A 23311-nucleotide genomic window follows, 5' to 3' on the forward strand; every position below is an offset into this window, starting at 1 on the left:
GCTTGGGCCAGAAACGGGAGGAGCCTGCGGGGAGAGCAGGAGGAGGGGGACAACCCAAACTAGTGGGGAGAGCAGGCAGAGGGCAGCTGGGAGGGGCAGGAGGGTCATGTTACTATGTCGAATGGCCACTCATATTAGGGTCACAGCTGTCAGCAGGGGCCATAGCTTAAGGTTGCCAGCTAGCCCAATCCTGGGTTTTCCCTCTTGTAGGTCCTATTTTTTCCCAGAAAAGTTTAATAACAAACCTACAGATGCAACAGGGACTGGATGAGCCTGTTGTTGGCAATCTCTAGCCATAGCCACTGGGGGGGGGGGGGGGGGGAGGAAAGAGGGGGGCGACACCAGGCACACCTGTGAGAGAGGTGTAGACTGGACCGTCAGGGACAGTGTCTGTTACTGATGCCCATTTGCTGGTGAATTAAGCAGGAGGGGGGCGGGGGGGGGGGGGATGACATACACCCCCTTCCTGATCCTCCAGTGCAGCGAGCTAAAGCCTCCCGGTGATGGCGCCAGCTGCCAGCATGAGCTGAGGGAGTCACAAGAACTGTTACCCATTCCCTCTTCCATCTCACAAAGCTGAGGGGGCATGGGATAGACGGAGAGCCAATTTCTATGACGTTCTTACTTTCTCAGTCTGGTCTGGCACATTTAACGCAAAGCCAAGCGAACGTCAGTACAGAAACAAAGTATTGGATGAGCGGCACCAAGACCGTGGTCCCTGACTGACCATGTCTGCAAGAAATGACAAATCAAACTCTGGAAACCATGTCGCCATCGTGCACCGTTCGATGGCGGCCCTGCAGGAGCAGCTACGCGGGGGGATTTTGCTTGATTGCATCTCCCCTCCCAGCTTAGTTTAATTCAATCCTTACCCGTGACAGTGCAGGGCCAGGAGGCCTCGGGGCCTGATCTCCTTCCAGAGCCTGCAATTACCATGGGCCCAATGTCCGGCCACTAGGTGTCGCTGTTTCGGTATAACTGAGACTCCCCTCCCTCCCTGGGGGCTGCAAGTGCCACCTCCACAGCATCTCAACCTCGACCTAACCGGGGGAGGGGATTGAACCCGAGTCCCTCCACACAGCATAAGAACATAAGAGCATAAGAAATTGCCATTCTGGGTCAGACCAAGGGTCCATCAAGCCCAGCATCCTGTTTCCAACAGAGGCCAAAACCAGGCCACAAGAACCTGGCAATTACCTACACACCAAGAAGATCCCATGCTACTGATGAAATTAATAGCAGTGGCTATTCCCTAAGTAAACTTGATTAATAGCCATTAATGGACTTCTCCTCCAAGAACTTATCCAAACCTTTTTTGAACCCAGCTACACTAACTGCACTAACCACATCCTCTGGCAACAAATTCCAGAGCTTTATTGTGCGTTGAGTGAAAAAGAATTTTCTCCGATTAGTCTTAAATGTGCTACTTGCTAACTTCATGGAATGCCCCCTAGTCCTTCTATTATTCGAAAGTGAAAATAACCAATTCACATCTACTCGTTCAAGACCTCTCATGATTTTATAGACCTCTATCATATCCCCCCTCAGCCGTCTCTTCTCTAAGCTGAACAGCCCTAACCTCTTCAGCCTTTCCTCATAGGGGAGCCATTCCATCCCCTTTATCATTTTGGTTGCCTTTCTCTGTACCTTCTCCATCGTAACTATATCTTTTTTGAGATGCGGCGACCAGAATTGTACACAGTATTCAAGCAGCGTGCAGTACCACCACTGGGCCAGCCCTGTAGTATTTTTTTCCCCCCACCACACAGGAGGGGGTGTGAGAATATATTACACGACGATTTACAGTAGCGGGCCCTTTAGATGGCATGTCTTCTCCCCCTCCCCCACCACAAGTTATTTTAAAGACATCAACCCCCCCCCCCTCGTGTCAGTCTTTGATGCAACCTCCTCTCCATTCACAAGGATGAGGTGCGGCTTTTGCAGGATCAGGAACACCCCCCACCATCCCAAGTAAACGAGGCGACTTCTGACACCCTGATCCCAGAATGCAACTCCGAGCACCTCTAGCGAGGCCTCCCGACCCTTACCGTCTTCTCCCTTGCCAGGGACTATCCGCCGCCCAAATCTCATCCTAACAAATCTGCGAATCCTGCTGCACACCTCGCCCCCCCCCGATTTGTGACGAGGACACGAGGAGGGCGCGTGGCCTTTATCTCCTCCAGTCTCACCCCTCCCCTAAAAAAGATACAGGATCATGGCCAAAACACCGATCCCTACCCCCCCCCCCCCCTCAGGTCCAGATTCCGCAAACCTCACAGCGGGTAAGCATGGCCATCTGGTCCATTTCTAATGCAGCGGTCACTGCTGAAGCATTGCCGCTGCTCGTGGGAACATTTTTTTCTACTTTCTTGAACAGACAGAATAAAAAAAAAATGTAATGGCCAGGTGACGGGAGAATGCAGCGTGTTCCCAGGGAAGAGAGACTGCTGATCTTCCTACCAAGACCCCCCCCCCTCCCCAGCACATAAACACATTCCAACCAGATTTGGTCAATGAGGAAATTCTTTTGTCAGAGCGCCTTACATAGGAGGGGTTGCCACCTCGGCCAGATCAATCCCGAGGAGGCTGAGCCAGTCCTGGTTTTACTCCTGTTGCATTTCCAAGTGAAACGCAGATCCCTGCCTTTCTTAGAGAACCCAAAACTACAATTCCCCTGCCCACAAAGCGGGGGACTGGATCAGCCTGTCTCCGAGGACGAGGAGCTTTTTGGCAGCGTTAACATTAAGTAGTGTTTCTACTATGCTCGTCAGAGACAGGCTGTTCCAGTCCTGGCTTTGCTCCACTGCACACATGGACTTGAGGACCCGATTCTCCCATAGAAGATGTGAACCTGCATCTTCATGCACGCAAAGGGAGGGGGGATGGAAAACCAGGCCTGGCTCAGCCTCTCCCGGGGGGAGGGGAGGAAGAAAAAGGGCGGGCAGGACAACTAGAGAGTCACAAAATGGTCTGGAGACTGGATCTCACCTGCCATGGGAGTCACAGGTGACAGTAAGTCAACTTAACACTTGGCGACACCATCTCAAAATGTGGCACTGGCCAGAGATATATAGCAACGCAATAAATGATAGCAGATAAAAGCCAAAATGGTTTATCCAGTCTGTTCAGTAAGCTGCTCCATGCAGAAACGTTACACTTAAATGTTACCACAGGGATTCCCATTTTTTCCTTTCTATCCTCTAGGATTGCTCTGTGTTTATCCCTCGCCCTTTTCAATTCCATGACCGTTGTCTTTACCGCCTCTTCCAGGAGAGCAAGCCATGCATCCACCACCCTTCTCCATGAAGAAAGATTTCCCAATTTTTATTTATTTTATTTCTAAAAATGTATTAATCACTTTCCAATCTTTAAAATAAAAATTTCCAAAGTGATGTACATAAATAAAATCAAATACAACAATAAAAGCAATAAAATAAAATAAGTATAGCACAAAATCTTCCAATACACTTAACATGTAACCCCAATTTTTAAAAAGGACTCCAGGGGCGATCTAGGTAACTAAAGACCAGTGAACCTGACTTCAGTGCCGGAAAAAATAGTGGAAACTATTCTCAAGATCAAAATCGTAGACCATATAGAAAGACATGGTTTAATGGAACACAGTCAGCAAGGATTTACCCAAGGGAAGTCTTGCCTAACAAATCTGTTTCATTTTTTTGAAGGGGTTAATAAACATGTGGATAAAGGTGAACCGGTAGATGTGGTGTATTTAGATTTTCAGAAGGTGTTTGACAAAGTTCCTCATGAGAAGCTTCTAGGAAAAGTAAAAAGTCATGGGATAGGTGGCGATGTCCTTTCGTGGATTACAAACTGCTTAAAATACAGGAAACAGAGTAGGATTAAATGGACAATTTTCTCAGTGGAAAAAGGGTAAACAATGGAGTGCCTCAAAGATGTGTACTAGGAAACGGTGCTTTTACATATATTTATAAATGATCTGGAAAGGAATATGAGTGAGGTAATCAAATATGCAGATGATACAAAATTATTCAGAGTAGTTAAATCACAAGTGGATTGTATAAATTGCAAGAGGACCTTGTGAGACTGGAAAATTGGGCATCCAAATGGCAGATGAAATTTAATGTGGGAAATTGCAAGGTGATGCATGTAGGAAAAATAACTCATGCTGTAGTTACACAATATTAGGTTCCATATTAGGAGCTACCACCCAGGAAAGAGATCTAGGCGTCAGTGGATAATACATTGAAATTGTCGGCTCAGTGTGCTGAGGCAGTCAAAAAAACAAACAGAATATTAGGAATTATTAGGAAGGGAATGGTTAATAAAACAGAAAATGTCATAATGCCTCTGTATTGCTCCATGGTGAGTCAGCACCTTGAATACTGTGTAAAATTCTGATTGCTGCATCTCAAAAAAGATATAGTTGCAATGGAGAAGGAACAGAGAAAGGCAACCAAAATGATAAAGGTGATGGAACAGCTCCCTTATGAGGAAATACTAGAGAGGTTAGGGCTGTTCAGCTTGGAGAAGAGACGGCTGAGGGGGGATATGAAAGAGGTGATTAAAATCATGAGAGGTCTAGAACGGGTAAATTTGATTTGGTTATTTACTCTTTCAGATAATAGAAGGTCTTAGGGGGCACTCCATGAAGTTAGCATGGGGCACATTTAAAACTAATTGGAGAAAGTTATTTTTCAATCAACGCACAATTAAACTCTGGAATTTGTTGCCAGAGGATGTGGTTAGTGCAGTTAGTGTAGCTGGGTTTAAAAAAGATTTGGATAAGTTCTTGGAGGAGAAGTCCATTATCTACTATTAATCAAGCTGACTTAGAAAATAGCCACTGCTATTACTGGCATCAGCAGTGTAGGGTATATTTAGTTTTGGGGTACTTGCCAGGTACTTGTAGCCTGGATTGGCCACTTTTGGAAACAGGATGCTGAGTTTGATAGACCCTTGGTCTGACCCAGCATGGCAATTTCTTATGTTCCATGTACATTGCTCCACAATCTACTCCATTCCATATTCCACAGCGTATACAGTATACCACCATCCTCATAATCCCACCAATCCAGTCCCTTCCACACTTCACAGGTATTAGGGAGACTCCCAGCTTTGATTTGGGAAATTCTGGGTATCACCATGTTTAAGAAGAAAGCTCTGACACTATTAATCATGTTTTTAGTAGGTAACGAAATCTTAGCAAATCAGGTTCCTCCCTGATCTACAGAGGAAGCTCATTCCATAGTATGGGAACCGTCATAGAAAAGGATCGGTTATGAAATCTTAGATGACGGAATTTATTAACCAGGGGAAATTGAAGCATTGAGGCATTGAGTTGTTCTCTGAGAACATTTATAACCTATTCCTGAGTCTACCCTTCTTGGAGTTTCATTTCAGGATCCCTAGTTCTACAGCTTCCTTTCCATCCAAAAAGGTTTGATTTTTGTGAAGAATCAATACCTTTCAGATTCTTGCCAGTCTGTATCATATCTCCCCTACACCTCCTATCCTCCAGGGGATATGTATTTAGGATTTCCAGTCTCTTCTCATAGGTCTTCTGGTGCAGACACCCTCACCATTTTGGTCGCCCTTCTCTGGACTGCCTCCATCCTGTCTCTGTCCCTTTTGAGATGCGGGCTCCAGAACTGAACGCAGTACTCCAGGTGCGTTCTCACCAAGGCCCTGTACAAGGGGATTATCACCTCCTTTTTCTTACTGGTTATTCCTCTCTCTATGCAGCCCAGCATTCTTCTGGCTTTAGCTATCACCTTGTCACATTGCTTTGCTGCCTTCAGATCGTCAGACACTGTCACCCCAAGGTATTTCATCCCCATTACATACAGCTCCTTTAGATTACCGCACCCCAAATGTAAGATTCTGGACTTCTTGGTGTTGAATCCCAACTGCCATATCTTTGACCACTTTTCCAGCTTTCTTAAATCACATTTCATTCTCTCTACTCTTTCCGGTATGTCCATGCTGTTGCAGATCTTAGTATCATCTGCAAAAAAGACAAACTTTTATTTATTTAAATACTTAAAGGTCTTATGTTTATTCATCTGCTGTATCACTCATGAAGATACTGAACAGAACCAAGCCCTGAGGCACTCCACTCATCACTCTTCAGAACAGGTTTCATTTACCAGTGCTCGCTATCATTTCTCCATCAATTTAATCTATTTTGCCACTTTGAGACCCAAGCATCTCTTTTTTTTGTTCATGAGCCTCCTATGCAGGACCATATCAAAAGACTTGCTGAAATCCAGATAAATCATATTGAGTGATCTTTGCTGATCTAATTCTCTATCACCCAATAAAAACAATCAGACAGATTTGCTTGACAGGAGCTTCCCCTGCTGAATCCATGCTGCCTCAGGTCCAGCAACCCATTGGATTATAGAAAGTTCACTATCCTTTCCTTCAGGAGAATCTCCATTAATTTTCCCGCCACTGAGGTGAGACTCACTGGTCTGCAATTTCCAGCCTCACCTCAGTGAAGCGGTACTACCACCGCCCTTCTCTAGTCCTGCGGCGCCCACTCCTGAATCCAGGGATCTACTGAACAGGTCCCTTCAGCAGACCCTCCAGCACCGCCCTGAGTTCCCTTGGCATCCTGCAGGGGTGGACTGCCAACGATTTGGGTCCCTAAGCAATCATCCGAGGCTAGGGGAGAGTGCTGTGGGCCCTCAGGCACTGCCCTATTGCACGAATGGTCAGTCCGCCCCCTGGTATCCTGGGAGGTAGGTATATTCTGATCCACAGTAGTAGAACGAGATAATGGGACTATTTCCACCATGCAAAAGACATTGGCAGTCCAGGATTCAAGCTCAGGAAGAGGTGGTGTCCTTCCAGACTAGTCCTAGTTTGCTGATTTTCTTTTGGGGGGGGCATAGTTGATGTCTGGCCCTGCGGTTTCGTCCTCTGTGCTTCCAGCTCAGTGGCCTCTATTGTGCTACACCACCATGAGCCTTTCATCTGCAATTACTTGGGGATTTTACGCCCTATTTTTATTTACCCACCCCTTCCCACCTCTCAGCCTAGCCAGCACAGTGATGGTCCTTGGCCACGTGCCTAACATGGACCAGAACTGTAGGTGTTGCCTTTGTGTGACAGCTGAGATACCCTCCCCTCCTTCACTCTGCAGGCTGTGAATGCTGTCTCTGCAACATCCTCAGCCCCAGACAACCCAGGGAGCAGAGTCCTGGCCTGGGAATCAAAACCGAGGCGCTCTGCATAGGCTATCCCTACTGCTATTTTAAGACTCAGCAGAGGTCTTTATAGAGCAGAGACTCTGGCCCAGAAGGATGGGGCATGCATAATTTTATGGCACTTCAGGGCTAAAAGACTGCCACTGGTAGGCATCCATAACAGCAGCTCTCAGAGTCTGTGCCAGGAAGGGTGGAGAATACAGGAGCTGGAAGGGATTCAGAGGGGCTTGGCCCACAGGCCACCTCCAAGAATCTGCATATTTTCCGTGTCTCACTGGCACACAGACCCCTCGAAACCTGGGCATAAGCGGAGACTCGTGCATATTTGCCCTGCCCTGATAAGCCAACTGGAGTCTGTTTGGAGCTGCCAGGCGCCCAAAATCAAACATCTGATTGAAGAGGCAACAGAAGGGAATCCTGCCAAAAAATAAAAACCCTCATGTGTTCTCAGCAAACTGCTGGATCTGATTAGCGGAGCCAACAGCCACACTGTGTGAAATTTGTTTTGGATGAAATCTTTTAATGAAGTCAAATTATGAAGGAGGTACTCAACTACCCATTTACTGTAACAGCAGCTGGGACTTTCTCAAGAGGTTGGTTCCTTCCCTGGGACAAGAAAGGAGTCTCTTGACTAATGAGTTCATTTAATTCTTTCAGCGATCGGTTCTAAACAGTGAGTAGACTAAAAGTGGATTTGTAATGGAATACAGAATTTCTCTCTCACAGAGGGCTAAACCTGTTGAATGCAGGTTACAAAACGAGAATAAAATAATCCATTCAGATTTACATAAAAAGAAAATACAAACAGATATACAATAAAATACACTTAACAATACATCAGAATCATCAAATAAACATACAACAGCCCAGAAAATTCTCCTGCACTCTCTCCATCCTAAAACAGGGATAGAAGCCATATCTTTGGGATCAACTCATATTCAAAAAGGAAATGACAAAGAGATATAACACAGGCCATATCTGACCCCCATCCCCATTATACTCTGAGAATACATTCCCCCTCTCCTCGCACTCTCCTGTTGGAGGTCACACCCTTGGAAACCTCCCCGAGCTCCATGACGCTTAAACCATGCCCTGTTACCCATACTGATTCTGGAGGAAAATGGATTAATTTTGCAGGCAGTGGCACCTTGGATGGGACTAGCTTTAAGAATTATATCCACGGAGGATGACAGAACATGAACTTAAGTGGCCAGCAAGGTTCCCTCCTTGAGATGTTTGGGCCTGAAGTCCAGGAAGGCTCTTTGGCGCTCTCATACACTGATGTCCACAATCCTCTCTGGAGAATACTTAGGTTCAAGTCAAGGTATCACAGTCTGCAAAAATTCACGTCTTGGGAAGAAGAATGCTCAGTCTGTCTCTCAGAAAATATATGTTTAAGAAATTGCCATGCTGGGTCAGACCAAGGGTCCATCAAGCCCAGCATCCCGCCTCCAACAGAGGCCAAAACCAGGCCACAAGAACCTGGCAATTACCCAAACACCAAGAAGATCCCATGCTACTGATGCAATTAATAGCAGTGGCTATTCCCTAAGTAAAATTGATTAATAGCCATTAATGGACTTCTCCTCCAAGAACTTATCCAAACCTTTTTTGAACCCAGCTACACTAACTGCACTAACCACATCCTCTGGCAACAAATTCCAGAGCTTTATTGTGCGTTGAGTGAAAAAGACTTTTCTCCGATTAGTCTTAAATGTGCTACTTGCTAACTTCATGGAATGCCCCCTAGTCCTTCTATTATTCGAAATTGAAAATAACCGAGTCACATCTACTCGTTCAAGACCTCTCATGATCTTAAAGACCTCTATCATATCCCCCTTCAGCTGTCTCTTCTCCAAGCTGAACAGCCCTAACCTCTTCAGCCTTTCCTCATAGGGAAGCTGTTCCATCCCCTTTATCATTTTGGTTGCCCTTCTCTGTACCTTCTCCATCGTAACTATATCTTTTTTGAGATGCAGCGACCAGAATTGTACACAGTATTCAAGGTGTGGTCTCACCATGGAGCGATATAGAGGCATTATGACATTTTCCGTTCTATTAACCATTCCCTTCCTAATAATTCCTAACATTCTATTTGCTTTTTTGACTGCTGCAGCACACTGAGTTGACGATTTTAAAGTATTATCCACTATGATGCTTAGATCTTTTTCCTGGGTGGTAGCTGCTAATATGGAACCTAACATCGTGTAACTACAGCAACGGTTATTTTTCCCTATGTGCAACACCTTGCACTTGTCCACATTAAATTTCATCTGCCATTTGGATGCCCAATGTTCCAGTTTTGCAAGGTCCTCCTGTAATGTACCACAATCCGCTTGTGATTTAACTACTCTGAATAATTTTTTATCATCTGCAAATTTGATAACCTCACTCGTCGTATTCCTTTCCAGAACATTTAAATATATATTGAAAAGCACCGGGCCAAGTACAGATCCCTGAAGCACTCCACTGTTTACCCTTTTCCACTGAGAAAATTGACCATTTAATGCTACTCTCTGTTTCCTGTCTTTTAACCAGCTTGTAATCCACGAAAGGACATCGCCTCCTATCCCATGACTTTTTAGTTTTCGTAGAAGCCTCTCATGAGGGACTTTGTCAAACGCCTTCTGAAAATCCAAATACACTACATCTACCGGTTCACCTTTATCCACATGTTTATTAACCCCTTCAAAAAAATGAAGCAGATTTGTTAGGCAAGTCCCAGGATAGCTATTCCCTCATTTTGTAAACTAGAAATCTTATTTCTAGTTTATTTCTAGTTTACAAAAGAACAATCTAGGAATGCAGGATTAAATCCTGCACTGTTTCCCTTGGCATCTACTCAAGGACTACACCCTGGCAACCAACAGATTTTACATTGTAAAATAGTCGGGTATTTTCGTTCTGGCCGGGTCCAAGAGCACACTCGTATCAGGTTCTGGAGGGAACCGCAATTCCTGCTACATGAACAGAGCATAACTGGGCCAGATGGAAGGAAACTAAAATGTGGTGGTTTGGGGGGAGGGCACCAGATTGAGCATGAAAGCTCAAGGCACCATAGCCTAATGGAGGTTGGTACCAACTGAGCTGGAGACCCAAACGGAGCAGGAGAAACTGCCAGGCAGAAGAAGGGGAGGGGTTTTGAACTAGAAATACCCTATTGCTGAGCTGTGCCAGCATTCAGATTACAGAGCTTTGGGGTGGAAAGCACCTCCCAGGGCCCCTAGATATAAGAGTGTCCCTTTACCTCTCATCTTCACCAACAGAAGACCTCTATCTTGTATCCATATCCATGCAAAAATTAGAAAAGCATGGTGTTAGGGAAGAAGGGGGGATTGGAGGGAAGGCATGCATGCATGACAATAGGGTCACCCTGGATGCAACCCCCCCCCCCCCAAACAAAAGAAACATTTCATTACTTCTGTAACCTTGTAAAGGAGTCTGAGAACACATCCAAGTCTATTAACTTTGTGGAGGGTTTTATTAGCCAAGCATTTCTGCCTGCCCACGCACTCATTCCCTCAGGAGAAAGGTAAACAGCCCTTGTTGATTAAAACCTTATTGAGGGTTTGGTTGTATCACCGGGGAGGCTGCAAGCTTCGGAGGCGTGGAAGGAGTGTTCTGCAGCTGCTGTCTGCTGGGTTCCAGTGGAGGAGGCGGCAGCCAAGCTGAATGTCTGGAGGCGGAGGGGAGAGGTGAGGAGTGGTCCGGCCGCTGAGAACGCAAGCCTGCAATCTAAGGAGGGTGTGAAGTGACCTGCCTAAGACCAGGCTCAGAGAGAGAGAGAGAGAGAGAGATTCAAACTACGGGATTTCCATACACTTCCAAGCCCAAGTTTGCCCTGGGACAAGTCCCTGGCCTCAGTTCTAGGCTCTGCCCTTGTCCTGTATCCACCTGGGCCTGGCGCTTACAAAGAAAAATTCAAAACCGTCCAGCAAGATAAAATGCTTGAAGTTAAAACAATCAAAACACTTCAGTACTAACATAAACAGACTTAGGAGTGACTTGGGCTTTTTAACTTTTTTTTTTTTGTGCCACTCTGCAGACCCATCAAACCCCTACCCTTTCCTCGCCCCCACTGTATGGAATCCATTGATTCACATGGATGTTCAGGCAACCTCATCTTTTGCTCTGAGCTGTTTTTAACCTGCTGAAGGGAGGATTAGCTCCTGAACGTTAAGTCAGGAAATGTATTAGTTCAATAGAAAGGGATCCCCTTATATATTTTTTTTGCTTATTGGCCTTTATTTTCACGGAGTCAAATGGACTAACAAGTCAATTATACAGCTTTATCCAAACACCAACATAAAATGGAGTTTTTTTTAGGTTTTTTTTTTTAAACTTTCCTTCTCGAAGTTTGGTATAAATAAATGTGACCTGCCACAGAGGAGAAAAAGAGACTGGCTAGTTCAGCTCGCCCTTCACCCTCGCTACAGGGTCCATGTTGGACAGAGATGAAGAGTCCTGCGGTAATCTGCAATGAGCTCTGAAAAAGCCTGCAGAGAGGGAGGGAGCATGGGTCATGTGCTAATAATCTGTCAAACAACGGATGCAGAGTGCAACACGCATAAGCTCTTGCAACATGTGGAAGAGATAAAATCAGGGGCTCGCCTTCAGCTGGAGGAGCCCTTGGGACTCTTGTAGAACAGGGTGGGTTGGACCCCCCTCCAACTACAGCTTTCTTAGGCTGTTGTAGGAAGAGGGGTTTAAGCGGTAATCTTACACCCACACAAGAAAGGAACAATAACTTGGACCTCCTTCAGCTGGGAAGCAAAGATCCTCTGGCTTGACCCATCGGCCCCATCAATAGGGTGGTTAACCTTTACAGGTCATGTGACCTCTCTAAGGCCCATCAATCCACTTAGACATTTTGAAATTAAAGACTGGGCAATTAAATCCTATGGTGAAAGTTTTCCCAGAAAAGTGCCAAATTTTTTGCTAAATTGTTCAAGAAACGAAAATGCACTTTTCAAGCAGTCTTACATCATCACAAAAATGCCTGAGATGCAAGTTCAAATCCATCCACTGACTCTCTGCATGACTGACAGTCAGATGGCTCCCTTTCTTGCCATGATTTACTGCCAGGTGATGGGAGGCAAACTCAACCGTTCATTTTCTTCCATCGGAAAAACATGGTGTCAGAGCCTGCAGCCCAGCGGTGGCTGCAAGTAGATTTCAAAAGGCATTACACTGCAAAATCCCTTGGCACCCTTACATGGGCTACAATAAAATTAAAATTGTTAAAGAGAAAACAGAAACTCAGAATTCTGCCAACGATCTGTTTGTTCAGTTTTGCAGATATGACCACTTTTCGAGTAGTTCTATCAGATTTTTCTTGGTCTTCCAGATCTTGCCTTGACCTCAACAGTTCCATGTAATTTCTATTTCTTAACAATGTTTCTGACAGCTGAAATCTGTTAAAACAAACAACTGAACAGCAATTTTGTGTTAAAAATTGCAGAAAGATATCGCGTTTTGACTTTGCTTCATGTAGAGATTGTGCCGGCTTCTGTGCACTTAGAAATTCGTTGAAACATACAATTTGACCAGGGGTGCTAAAACATTTGCGTTTGTGCCAGTATGTGCACAAGTTCGTAATCGCGTGGTGTTGATAGTTTTTGCACATATTTTATAAAAATACGTGCATATGTTTTATGCGGTAACTGTAATGTGCATTTTATAAAGTTGGCTGATGTATGTTCCTCTCTCCCTTATGAAAACACTATCTTGCAGGCATACATAAAGGCACCAGTTCACCCACGCCCTCCATCACTTGCTGCAGAAACGCTAGATTTAATATCTGTGCCTTGATTAGCGGCTGCAAAAGCATGCACGTTTGATTACACGTGCACGCAACTCCATTTATAAAATACGCCGAGCGAGAGCTTTCAAACCCTAGTCTGGAATGGCCTCTTTGTATGTGCACACTTTTCTGCGCAGCCACGACAGTACACACGCACTCCCTCCCTTCTGAAAACCTGCCTCCCGCGCACACTGGCTAACTCCTGCGTGTATCTACTGATATTACAAACTTGGCTCCCAGGGCAAGGCTTTGAAAATTGATCCCAAAGTGAGTCAGACTACTTGAGAAAACCTAAAACCTGAAACACAGACAAAGCAAGCCATGATGGACAGCACACGAAAGATGTGAAGACAAAGTGATTAAATGCGCCACTGGCTCGGCCACTTTGTCTGCCTGTCAGGATGTATTTTGTTTTGCTGTGACACCCGCCGTTTGCCACGCTACAGAAGTGGCAGCTTGGGAACCGCTTAGTCTGTCTAATGGTTGTCTAGATTATTCCCTGTCCCTAGGTGGGATGTGCATACCTAACCCAGCCCAGCCAGATGTGGATCTGTCCTCTTATAGAGATCTCCCAGGACAGAGATTCCACCCACCATCTGGAGAACCTGTTCCAGTGCCCAACCATCCTCGTGGTTAGAAACGTCTTCTTTACGTCTCGCCTCCTTCTCTCCTGCTTAACCCGTCTCGGGGTTCTCCAGCCGATAAGGCTTGGAGGGTCTCCCTCCAATGCCGAGATCAAGGGGCGGACAGGGTGGGCTCTGGATTTACGCACATGCCTAGCGATTTTGAAAAGGATGTGCGTAACTTTTGTTGTAATATCCCCCTCGGGTGTAACTCGGGGCAGGGACTTCTTCAGGGAAACTATTCAAACTGCATTTAAACACGAAAGCTTGCTCTAAAAACTGGTGTAATTTATGTGGGCCGTATCCCCTTTATGGATTCTCCTGTTCTATACAGCACATTATTGCTTCTTGGTCTTGTTATAGAGAGGTTTCTAACCAATTTCTGGACTTCTCCTCTGGATTTTCTCCCAAATCCCCATGTCCTCCTTGAAGACTGGGGCCCAGAACTGGACACACACAGTATACTGATGAAGGTCTTAAGCAATGTTGGGTAGCGTGGTAGAACCAAGGGGGGAGAGCAGCTCACAGAGGGTGGCGGAATCTGGATTAACCTCCCAACAGAGAGATGTGGGTAATTCAACACTTTGTCAGACTTTGAGCATGCTTTGGAAAGATAAAGACATGGGACCCGAGTGATAGTTTTAAGTGTGGGGACCTTATATCTCATAAAACGGTCAAGGACCAAAGAGAGAAGACCACAAACCCAATTTAGATAAGGAGCAATCTCCTGCAGGTGGTCAAACTCGTACAGCTGACAGCTAGGAGATATCCTTACCTAGAGCAGTGCAGATAGGAACAACGGGGCAAACCAGGTAAGTCATTTGGTTATCTGTTGTCATCTACTATGTTACTAATGTCTTACTCGTGATACTCATGCTAACGCATTCCAGTGACGCACTGCTGACTCATGCAACTCCTGATCTGAAGTGCTACCCTGGAGTAGTCATTCTCCATTTCCTAGTTATGCATTCAATACTATGTTACAATTTCTAAACAGAAGGGTTGCTTATCACATACCTGACATGTAAAGTATATTGTGTGTGTGTGTGTGTATCTTTATGCAATTGTTCAAAACAAGGTCAGAAGGGCAGTGAAGCCAAGACAATGCAGACAGGAGGCGGAGGGCTAAGCACCCTCCAATGGCTCTTTACAAATGTTCAGAGCACACATCAAAAGCGATTTAGGTTTCTGAAGGGCAAATCATGTGCTTAGAAGTGCTTGTCGCTAGTCCCTATTATCTGACAGCACCGAGATGCTCTCGACAGGGGAAGCTTCCTCTGTGCTTGACCTGTTTCCTGTTTTTGGGACAACACTTCCTGTGTTTGGCTTAGAGCAGGAAGCCCATTGGCTGGGCGCGCTCTGCACGCTTTTCAAGCTATCATCCCGTCCAAAACAAAGTGAAATCAAGACAAAGCACGCTAACAAAATCCACATTGGGAGTATGTTTTTCGGCGATTAGATTTGAAGGGAAAAAAAAAAGTTAAGTGTCTCTCCTAAATATCTTCAAACAAGGAAGCATCTTAGGAATTTTGCCCTCTGGTTTGGAGCTTGGAGCACACCAGGGATATCGTTCAGTGAAGTTTAACTGAAAGCTTGTGGACTCTTGACATGTGAGGACACAAGCTCTAAAGAGGGACATTTAGGGACAGATATTCAAAAAAAGGATGAGCTCCTAAATAGATGCTCAAATTAGATGCCAATTTTCAATCAAACTTAGGAGCCACAGGAGGCCATATTTAGTGCCACTTAAGCCAGTTAGCTGTTTATCTGGTTATACAGTCAGCTGGATAAGTGAGGGGTGGGTCAGGAGCAGAGCTACGTATCTGGATAACTTAGCCAGATACGTGGTACTTATTATTGAGCCTTATCTGGCTAACATAAGGTAGCCGAGATATTCCTCTGACTAGCTTGGCTATGTTAGATGGTTAAGTTTAGCTGGCTAACTTGTTCAACAGGTCAGCGTATGCATAACGAACCTCCACATTTCTCCGCTGAAAATTCACCTAAATTTAGGAGACTAAAAAAAAAAAACCAAAAAAACTTAGCTCCTAAATGTAAGCCTGCTGTTCATTTTCCTAGATTTAGGCTCCTAGTTCTGAAAATCTGGGCTAAACTCCTAACTGTATTTCTGTGCCCTCTGCGCCCCCCCCCCCCCCCCCTTTTTCAGGAGCCTAAATTTAGGAAATCAGTCCTAGTACATTTTCACAAGGACCGCTTTAAGAGCCTAAACTCTTTGGCCCCCAAATGGATAAAAAGAAATGCAAAACTGCTCGTTCCAGCAGCCGTACACGGTCCTAGAGAAACCTGGATCCATTTTCTGCAGACTTGTGACAAGATTTATTGGGCCCAGAAAGGAATCCTCCAAAGAGCAGGGACGTTTCACGAGCTTTCCAGATCACATCACAGCCGCCTCCCGACACCAAAAAGGCCCGTCGGACCCCTCCCAAACTGTACTGCTTTGGAATAAGGGACATTTTTAGGAGAATGGCTATTTTTTTATTTTTTGCCACGGCCTAAGAAACAGGAGTCTGTCCTAAAAAAAGAGTAATGTGATATATGCTGGTCTGAAATCCAGCCCGCTAACCCTGACACCTAGTCTAGTCTTCATGTGATCTCTCCCCTTTTTAAAAATATGCAACCAACACCCATCTCCTCATGGAGTTAACAACCGACTCCAGGTCATCCGAGCCAGGGCTGAGCAAATCGGGGGACAGATTTCGGGGGTTTGTTGCCCTAAAGACGTTGTTGGTAGCGTCACAGCCCTCACTCCCTACCCCCCCCTTCAAGAAGATCAGGGAACAGGGAGAAGCAGGTCCCGTGGCCTCTTGCGGGGGGAGGAGGGTAGATTCTGCAGCCAAGGTGAGAAATTGCTGCAGCAAAGCTTTCTGAAATTCTTGGCAAACTGGCGGCCCCTGCTGGTGACCCCAGACGAACGCCCAGCGCTTGCAGCCAAACAGTAAACCCCAAGGCATCCAATACTGAGACATGGACCAGTGAGAGCTTGGGGCTGCTCATGACACACGACGTCTCTCTCTCTCTCTCCTCTCCTGCCCATAGTACAGCAGTCACAGAAACACAAACGGTTGTGCTTTTCTGCTTTTTTTTTCCCCCTCCCCATTAGCATGAAACGTTTTCCGGTCCTTGCACCTGCCACGTTCCTCTTGTTGGGGATACAGCTGCAGCTGAGCGTCTCTCTCAGCCCGAACGACCCCAATGTCTGCAGCTACTGGGAAAGGTAAGGAAAGAGCTAACCGCTCCCCTCAGATAACCTGCCTAGGAAGTCAGAAGAGAGGGCTGGAGAGCAGGAGCCATTGCAGGGTGTTTTTGTTTTTTGTTTTACTGTGCATGGATGTCTAAAATGTGTTTTTTCTGGATCACTGTGTCCTTTTTGCTCACACTGTTATATAGTTGCATGGGATTTGCAAAATCAGAATGAGAATCGGCCGCCACATAACTAGTAGCAAACCTCTGTCACCATCGCTTGCTCGTGGGCTAACCCGTGAAAACACGTGCGTGAGATATTTGGGAAAAGTTGGCTCCCCATCCTTGCGAATGGAAAAAAAAATAAAATAAAATAAGAGCATGTAGGAAAAAAAAACTTTAAAAAAATAAAAAATAAAAACTGGTGAATTTTCTTGAGCAGAAAAGAAAAAGGCGGGAAGGCGGAGCTGGCCACCCCCTACCGTCCCCCTGCAGTTAGGACTCCGTTCCAGCTGGTCAGGCTGATCCAGCCCCGGTTTAATTCCCGGTGGAGCTGTAGTTCCCGACCTTTTTCCTTAGGGCAATCAGCGCTCGCAAGGCCGTGCGCGCAGTGGGGGAGGGGGGTTAAAACCGGGACTGGCTCAGCCCCCCTCCAGCAGAAACGGAGCTGGTCGGGATAGCTCTGCACCTTTCTGGAACAGGGCTTCCTGCTTGTTTGTTCTTTACTGCAAAATCTCTCTCACACATCAAAGAAGTTTACATCGAATAAAAATTCATAAAAAAATTACAGAAAAATACAAAAACAATACGACTACTATTCTAACTATAAATATAATTACGTATCTAAAAATACTAAAACCTAGTCTAACAATCATCAAATGTATTTAAAATGGCAAAACAGTAATATCAGATAAGAATAAATGAGCCCCACAGCCAGTCGAGTTTTCAGGATCTCAGTGAATATGTCTACACCAGAAAGTATTAATTTTATTTATTTATTCTACATATTTGATCGCATAGCTTACATATAGGAATCTAAGCGATATACAATAAAAACAAATAAAATTAAAGTACAGGAGCAAATTAAAAACAGAGTCATTAAAAAGTAAACACAATCAAATTAAGTATATATTAAATAAAACTAAAATAAGAAAAGCAATATCCAATTTAACAGCAATAACTAGGTTCTAACTAACAAAAGTTTCCAAACAGCAAACAATATATTAAATATAATACCAGATATTAAAAATCATTAAATACCATAAAAAACAATAGAAGAATTAAAACAAAAAATCATTAAATAACATAAAAAGGAAAGATACCCTACTTAAATGGATGGTAGGGCCTTAAAAAAATGAAAAAAAGTCTTTAAAGCTTTCCTAAACTTAAAATAATCCTTTTCTAAACCTAAACCTAAGTCTAAGGGAAAAGAATTCCAGAGACTAGGCACAAGGTACGAAAAACCAATTTCCCTGGTAGTTTCCAACCTCATCTCTTTGAGGGAAGGTAACACTAAATTCTTGTTGAGGAGAATGCAATAAACGAGCAGGATGATGAGGAACAATAAGGCCAGAAAGATAATTTGGTGTACCCCAATGTAAAGCTTTGAAGGTCAAACACCCTATTTTAAATTGAATTCTCAAGGATATCGGAAGCCACTGTGGTTCAATCAGAAAGGAAGTGACATGGCCATGTTTTCTCTTTCCAAAGATAAGTTTTGCGGCAGTATTTTGAACCGGTTGTAATCTTTTTTTTAATTGAACGGAAGGATGCATTGCAATAATTCAGTCGTGACAACGTAAGATGATGGGTTAGACTCTTGAGATCAGAAGAATCCAGAAAAGGTTTGAGATGACCGAACGCCGAAAGAAATAAGACCTTTGCAACAAATGTGAAATGTGATTTGAAAAGAAAACAGCTGTATCATTATGGACACTTAAGGTGGTGACAACTTTTTTTTTTTTTTTTAATTTGAATTCGTTTACCAGCCACAATAGGAAGAGGAAACTGAGTAATGTCCTGTGTCTTCTGGAGAACCAGATCGCTTCAGATTTATCGGGATTGGCCTTGAATCTGGAGGATTTTAGCCAATTGGCCACTTCTATCGAGCAGTCATTGATTCTAGTGGGACAAAAAAAAAAATGAATTATGATAGTCACATGCCAAGATTTGCAGGTCATCCGCATAGAAGTAACTAGTAAATCCCATACTGTGAAACAAGGGAGCTAAGGACGCAAGGAAAATATGAAATAAAATAGGCGAGAGAACAGTCCCTTGGGGAACACCACAGCTAGTAAAACTAGCTGCAGACAGTGAGGAATTCCAAGAGATGGAGTAAGATCCTAGATGTTAAAAAAAAAAAAAAGATTTAAACTCGGTGAGGGATTGACCTTAGATAAACAAGAAGCAATTGATGGTCTACAATATCAAGGGCAGAACTCGTGCCTAAGCATATTAAAGTCCATATATGCTTTGCTTATCTCACTCATATTTATTGTGGATGTCCTGTGGGGTCCTACTCTATAGTCTTGTCATCAGCTTGACAAGAGATTTGGTTATAAAAGAACCCCTAACCTTCCATAGGCTGTGATGCCATCCCTGCAGATTTGTAAGCCTTACAATTGAATAAAGGAAAAAAATTTTTACCTGCTAATTTTCATTCCTGTAGTACCAACAGATCAGTCCAGACTCCTGGGTTTTGCCTCCCCTCCAGCAGATGGAGTCAGAGAAAGCTTTGACTGAGCTGCCCTATATCCTGGGGTGCCACCTGCAGTCCCCTCAGTATTGTACCCAAGCCAGATGAATGAAAATAGCCAACGCAGTAATCAAACAATGTCACCCCCAAACGAGCAGAGGGAGGAGGAAACCTTGGAACTACACAAACCCTGCCCACACAAGAACCCTGTGTAGGACTAATAAGAACCTGTGCCATTCTGCAGAGCAAAAAAACAACTGATTGAGTGGACTCTCCAATTCTCCTTCCATGGACCGGGCAGGACTCTGGACTGATCTGTGGTACTACAGGAACGAAAATTAGCAGGTAAGAACCAATTTTCCTTTCCCTGGTCGTACCCGGATCAGTCCAGACTCCTGGGATGGGACCTCGAGAGTCCCGCTTGAAGCACACGCTCTCCAAAACCCCATAGTTTCTGGGGACTGAACGTCTAAATGGTAATGCCTGGCAAAAGTGTGCAAAGACTTCCAAGCAGCCGCCCTACAGATCTCTTGCAGGGAAACCTGCTGGCACTCGGCCCAGGAAGCTGCTTGTGAACGAGAAGAATGCGCTCGAAGACTGACCGGCACTGAGCGACCTTGAGCTATGTATACCGAGCTAATAGCCTCCTTCAACCACCCAGCAATAGTGGCCCTGGAAGCCTTATGTCCCCCTTCTAGGACCACTCCACAGCACAAAAAGATGATCCGACAGACGGACACTGCAACAGAGCCCATCTTACATCCAACCTCTGTAAGTCGCGAGACTGAGGGGTGGAAGAGTCCGAATCCGGAAAGGACGGTAGTTCCACGGACTGATTCAAACGAAAAGATGATACCACCCTTAGGTAGAAAGGAGGGAACTGTTCTCAAGGTCACTCCTGCATCTGTGATCCTTAAGAAGGGTTCCCTGCACGATAATGCCTGAAGCTCTGACACCCGCCGAGCAGAACCCCTAGCCACCAGGAAAATCACTTTCAAAGTTAAGTCCTTTAGAGCAGCTTGCTTCAAAGGCTCAAACGGGGGCACACACAAAGCTTTCAGTACCACGTTAAGGCTCCAGGAAGGACAAGAATACCGGACCGGGGGCCGCAGGTGTTTCGTTCCCCGAAGAAAACACATTGCGCCGTTAAGGCAACTCCTCGAACCTTACCACGAAAACAACCTAGGGCCACCACCTGAACCCTTAAGGAATTAAAGGATAAACCTTTAACAAGACCATCCTGTAAGAAAGCCAAAATCTCTCTTTTTTTTTTTTTTAAGACTGCAGGCTTTGCACCTCCATCATCTGCTGGAGACAGAGAAATAGTGAGGGACTGCAACAAAATTCATCAGTAAAACTCTCTCTGTCTCCATCTGCTGGAAGGGGAGGCAAAACCCAGGAGTCTGGACCGATCTGGGTACATACAAGGAACCAGATCCATCCACTTCAGTCTGTGGTTCGAGATCTACGTTTTATCCTCCACGCTTCGTATACTCTGCAGCCCCACCCCCCAAATCAACGCTGTACTAAAATCTGTGTTTTAAAAGCTTTGCCTGGTGCGACGACTTCAGATTTGTGCCTCTCGATTTCCGCGCCGCCGTGCAAAGACTCTCTGGACCATTGCCAAGGCCCCGTAGGCGGGCTAACCCGAAGGCCTCTGCAAGTCTTGGAGCCGATTCAAAACGCAGCAGCAAGACAGAGGGCAGGCCGTCGGGCCTGGGGAACGTTATCACCCCCACTCAAAGAGCGTCACTGGCTCCCCGTCGCCTTCAGGGCGCAGATGAAGTTCTGATATTGACCTGCAAAGGCGCTCCTAGAAGACGGAGTTATGGATAGGATAGCGCTCCTTCAGACCTACCTCCCCGCCCGGTCGTTACGCTCAGCAGGGGAATCCCCGTTTTATTTTTCAGGCTTGTTTTTCATTGGTATTATTACGCAGGACGTACGAGCAGGCTTTAAAAAGAAGAGTAAAAACCTGCTACTAATTCAGCGAGGTCGTTTTTTTTTGTTTTTAATCAGTTACACCTATGCAGGTTGCCATCGGGGCAATTTTATGAAAGGCGATTATTTTCTTGTTTGTGATTTTACTGTTATTTGAAAGTTAAATGTGACTTTTCCTGATGTCTCTGTTTAGTCATAATCTGCCTAGAACGACAGAAGTTGCAGGAGGCGGGTTATACTTTTTTTTTTAAATAAAGCTGCCTTTTCTTGTGTCTCCCCCTCCCGCGTCCCCAGTTTTACAGCGGTGATGAAGGAGTCCTACGCGCACCCTTACAGCCAGGTCTCCACCGAGGCCTGTGACGATGCCTGGAGTTTCTTTAAAACCTGCACCCAGCACAGGTAAAGGGGGAGCGGGGAGGGCGAGGGACTCGGCGCATCGCTGACTCGCGAACGCTGCCGCAGGAGAGACCCGGGGCCCAACCGGCGCCATCTCAGCTGACCGGGAGACGCCAGTGCTAGGCTTCGGCCTTCCCGTGCAGGCAAGGATGTGCAGGGCCCCGCTTCTCCCTTTGGGGAACTCGGAACCCGCCAGTCCATGCGGGGCGGATACAGGGGCCACCGAAACCAGGACTGGCGCAGCCTGAGCAGCTGAGATGGAGCCGGCTGGCAGGCCGGGCTTGGTTTAGAGCGCCGTCGAGAAGCAGCGTTGCCGGGCAGCGTGCACGCCCGCCCGCGCGCAAAAAAAAACCGCTTCCGATTAGGCAGAGTGCCACAGTGAGATTTCTTTGTGCTCTTCCCCCTCAAGTGAAAAAATATAATACTGATACCCAAAACAGAATCACACCCCCACCACTTGGTGTCAGGGAGAGGGCAGACAGAGGAGGGGGAAGGGGGAAGAGAGGAGTGGAGGGGCAAGGGCTATGGAAAGGCTCTTATTGCACATCGGTTTGAGCCATTTCAGCTTTCACCCCGAGCTTCACCAGGCTCACTGGTGCGACTTAGGCCGCCTTACCCTGTGAGCTGTGCTGGATTAACGTTCACCGCCAGAGGCGGGATGGCTCGGGCCGAGCCGCAGTGGCGGCGAGGGAAAGAAACCCGCAGAGGCCTGAAGCTGAGTCAGGCCGGGCTGAGCAGCTCGGTTCAGAAGCCGAAGGATAGCCAAAAGAAGCAATTTAGCCGAAGCCAATGCTGTGCTCTCCTGAGTGTTCATGGCGGACTCGTCTGCTGGCCAGACCTGCTAGAGGCCCTCGGGCCGGGGAAAGCCTTTACTTTTGACTGCCTTCACAATTTGGGGTTTCTTTGTTTGTTTTGGGTTTTTTTTTTTGGCTCAGAATCATATACAAGACGGCCTATCGTCAAGGGGTGAAGGTGGACTACAGGCAGAGGCTCCGCTGTTGCCAGGGCTACTACGAGAGCGTCAACGTTTGTGTTCGTAAGTCTTTCCAACGATCCTGGTTGATTTTAATGTCCATGATTTACTGCTACAGCAGCCGTGTGTCTGTTTCTTGTTTCGGCAGTCGGGAGGCCACCCTGGCTCCTCAGTTCTCCTCCCCCATCTTCCTCAGCACTCAAGGCTGTGTGCCAGCTCAACCTCTTGCCCATTTTCGGCCATGGCCGTTTAAAAAAAACAAAAAAAAATTCAATGTGAAGAGTTGCAGAAGAGAGTCGCTGGCCACCAGGATAGACTTTTCCAGCAAAGGTGCTGCGGCCCATTTTAAAAGGTGCTGAAGGCATCTCGGGGGTTGATGATAGCCAGCCCGCAGGACATCAAATGAAAACGCCACCAGAGTTGGCGCGCCCTGATCTGGGCCTTACTCTAACTGGTCATTGGGTTTTCTATCCCTCTCCCCCTCCC

General features: G+C 45.9%; 1 protein-coding gene across 2 annotated transcripts in view; it reads left to right on the plus strand.

The window, feature by feature from the left end:
* Window positions 1-23311, plus strand: part of PEAR1 (platelet endothelial aggregation receptor 1) — a 73856-nt gene that overhangs the window by 23304 nt on the left and 27241 nt on the right. For both annotated transcript variants that reach the window (XM_029580399.1, XM_029580400.1), the window contains exons 2-4: window positions 16741-16854; window positions 21751-21855; window positions 22788-22888. In XM_029580399.1, coding sequence (XP_029436259.1) covers window positions 16742-16854; window positions 21751-21855; window positions 22788-22888 — 319 coding nt within the window. In that variant the 5' untranslated portion in view covers window position 16741. The remainder of the gene's footprint in view (window positions 1-16740; window positions 16855-21750; window positions 21856-22787; window positions 22889-23311) is intronic.

Source organism: Rhinatrema bivittatum, chromosome 16 (genome assembly GCF_901001135.1).
Source record: "Rhinatrema bivittatum chromosome 16, aRhiBiv1.1, whole genome shotgun sequence".
In the NCBI taxonomy this organism is placed as follows: Eukaryota; Metazoa; Chordata; class Amphibia; order Gymnophiona; family Rhinatrematidae; genus Rhinatrema; species Rhinatrema bivittatum.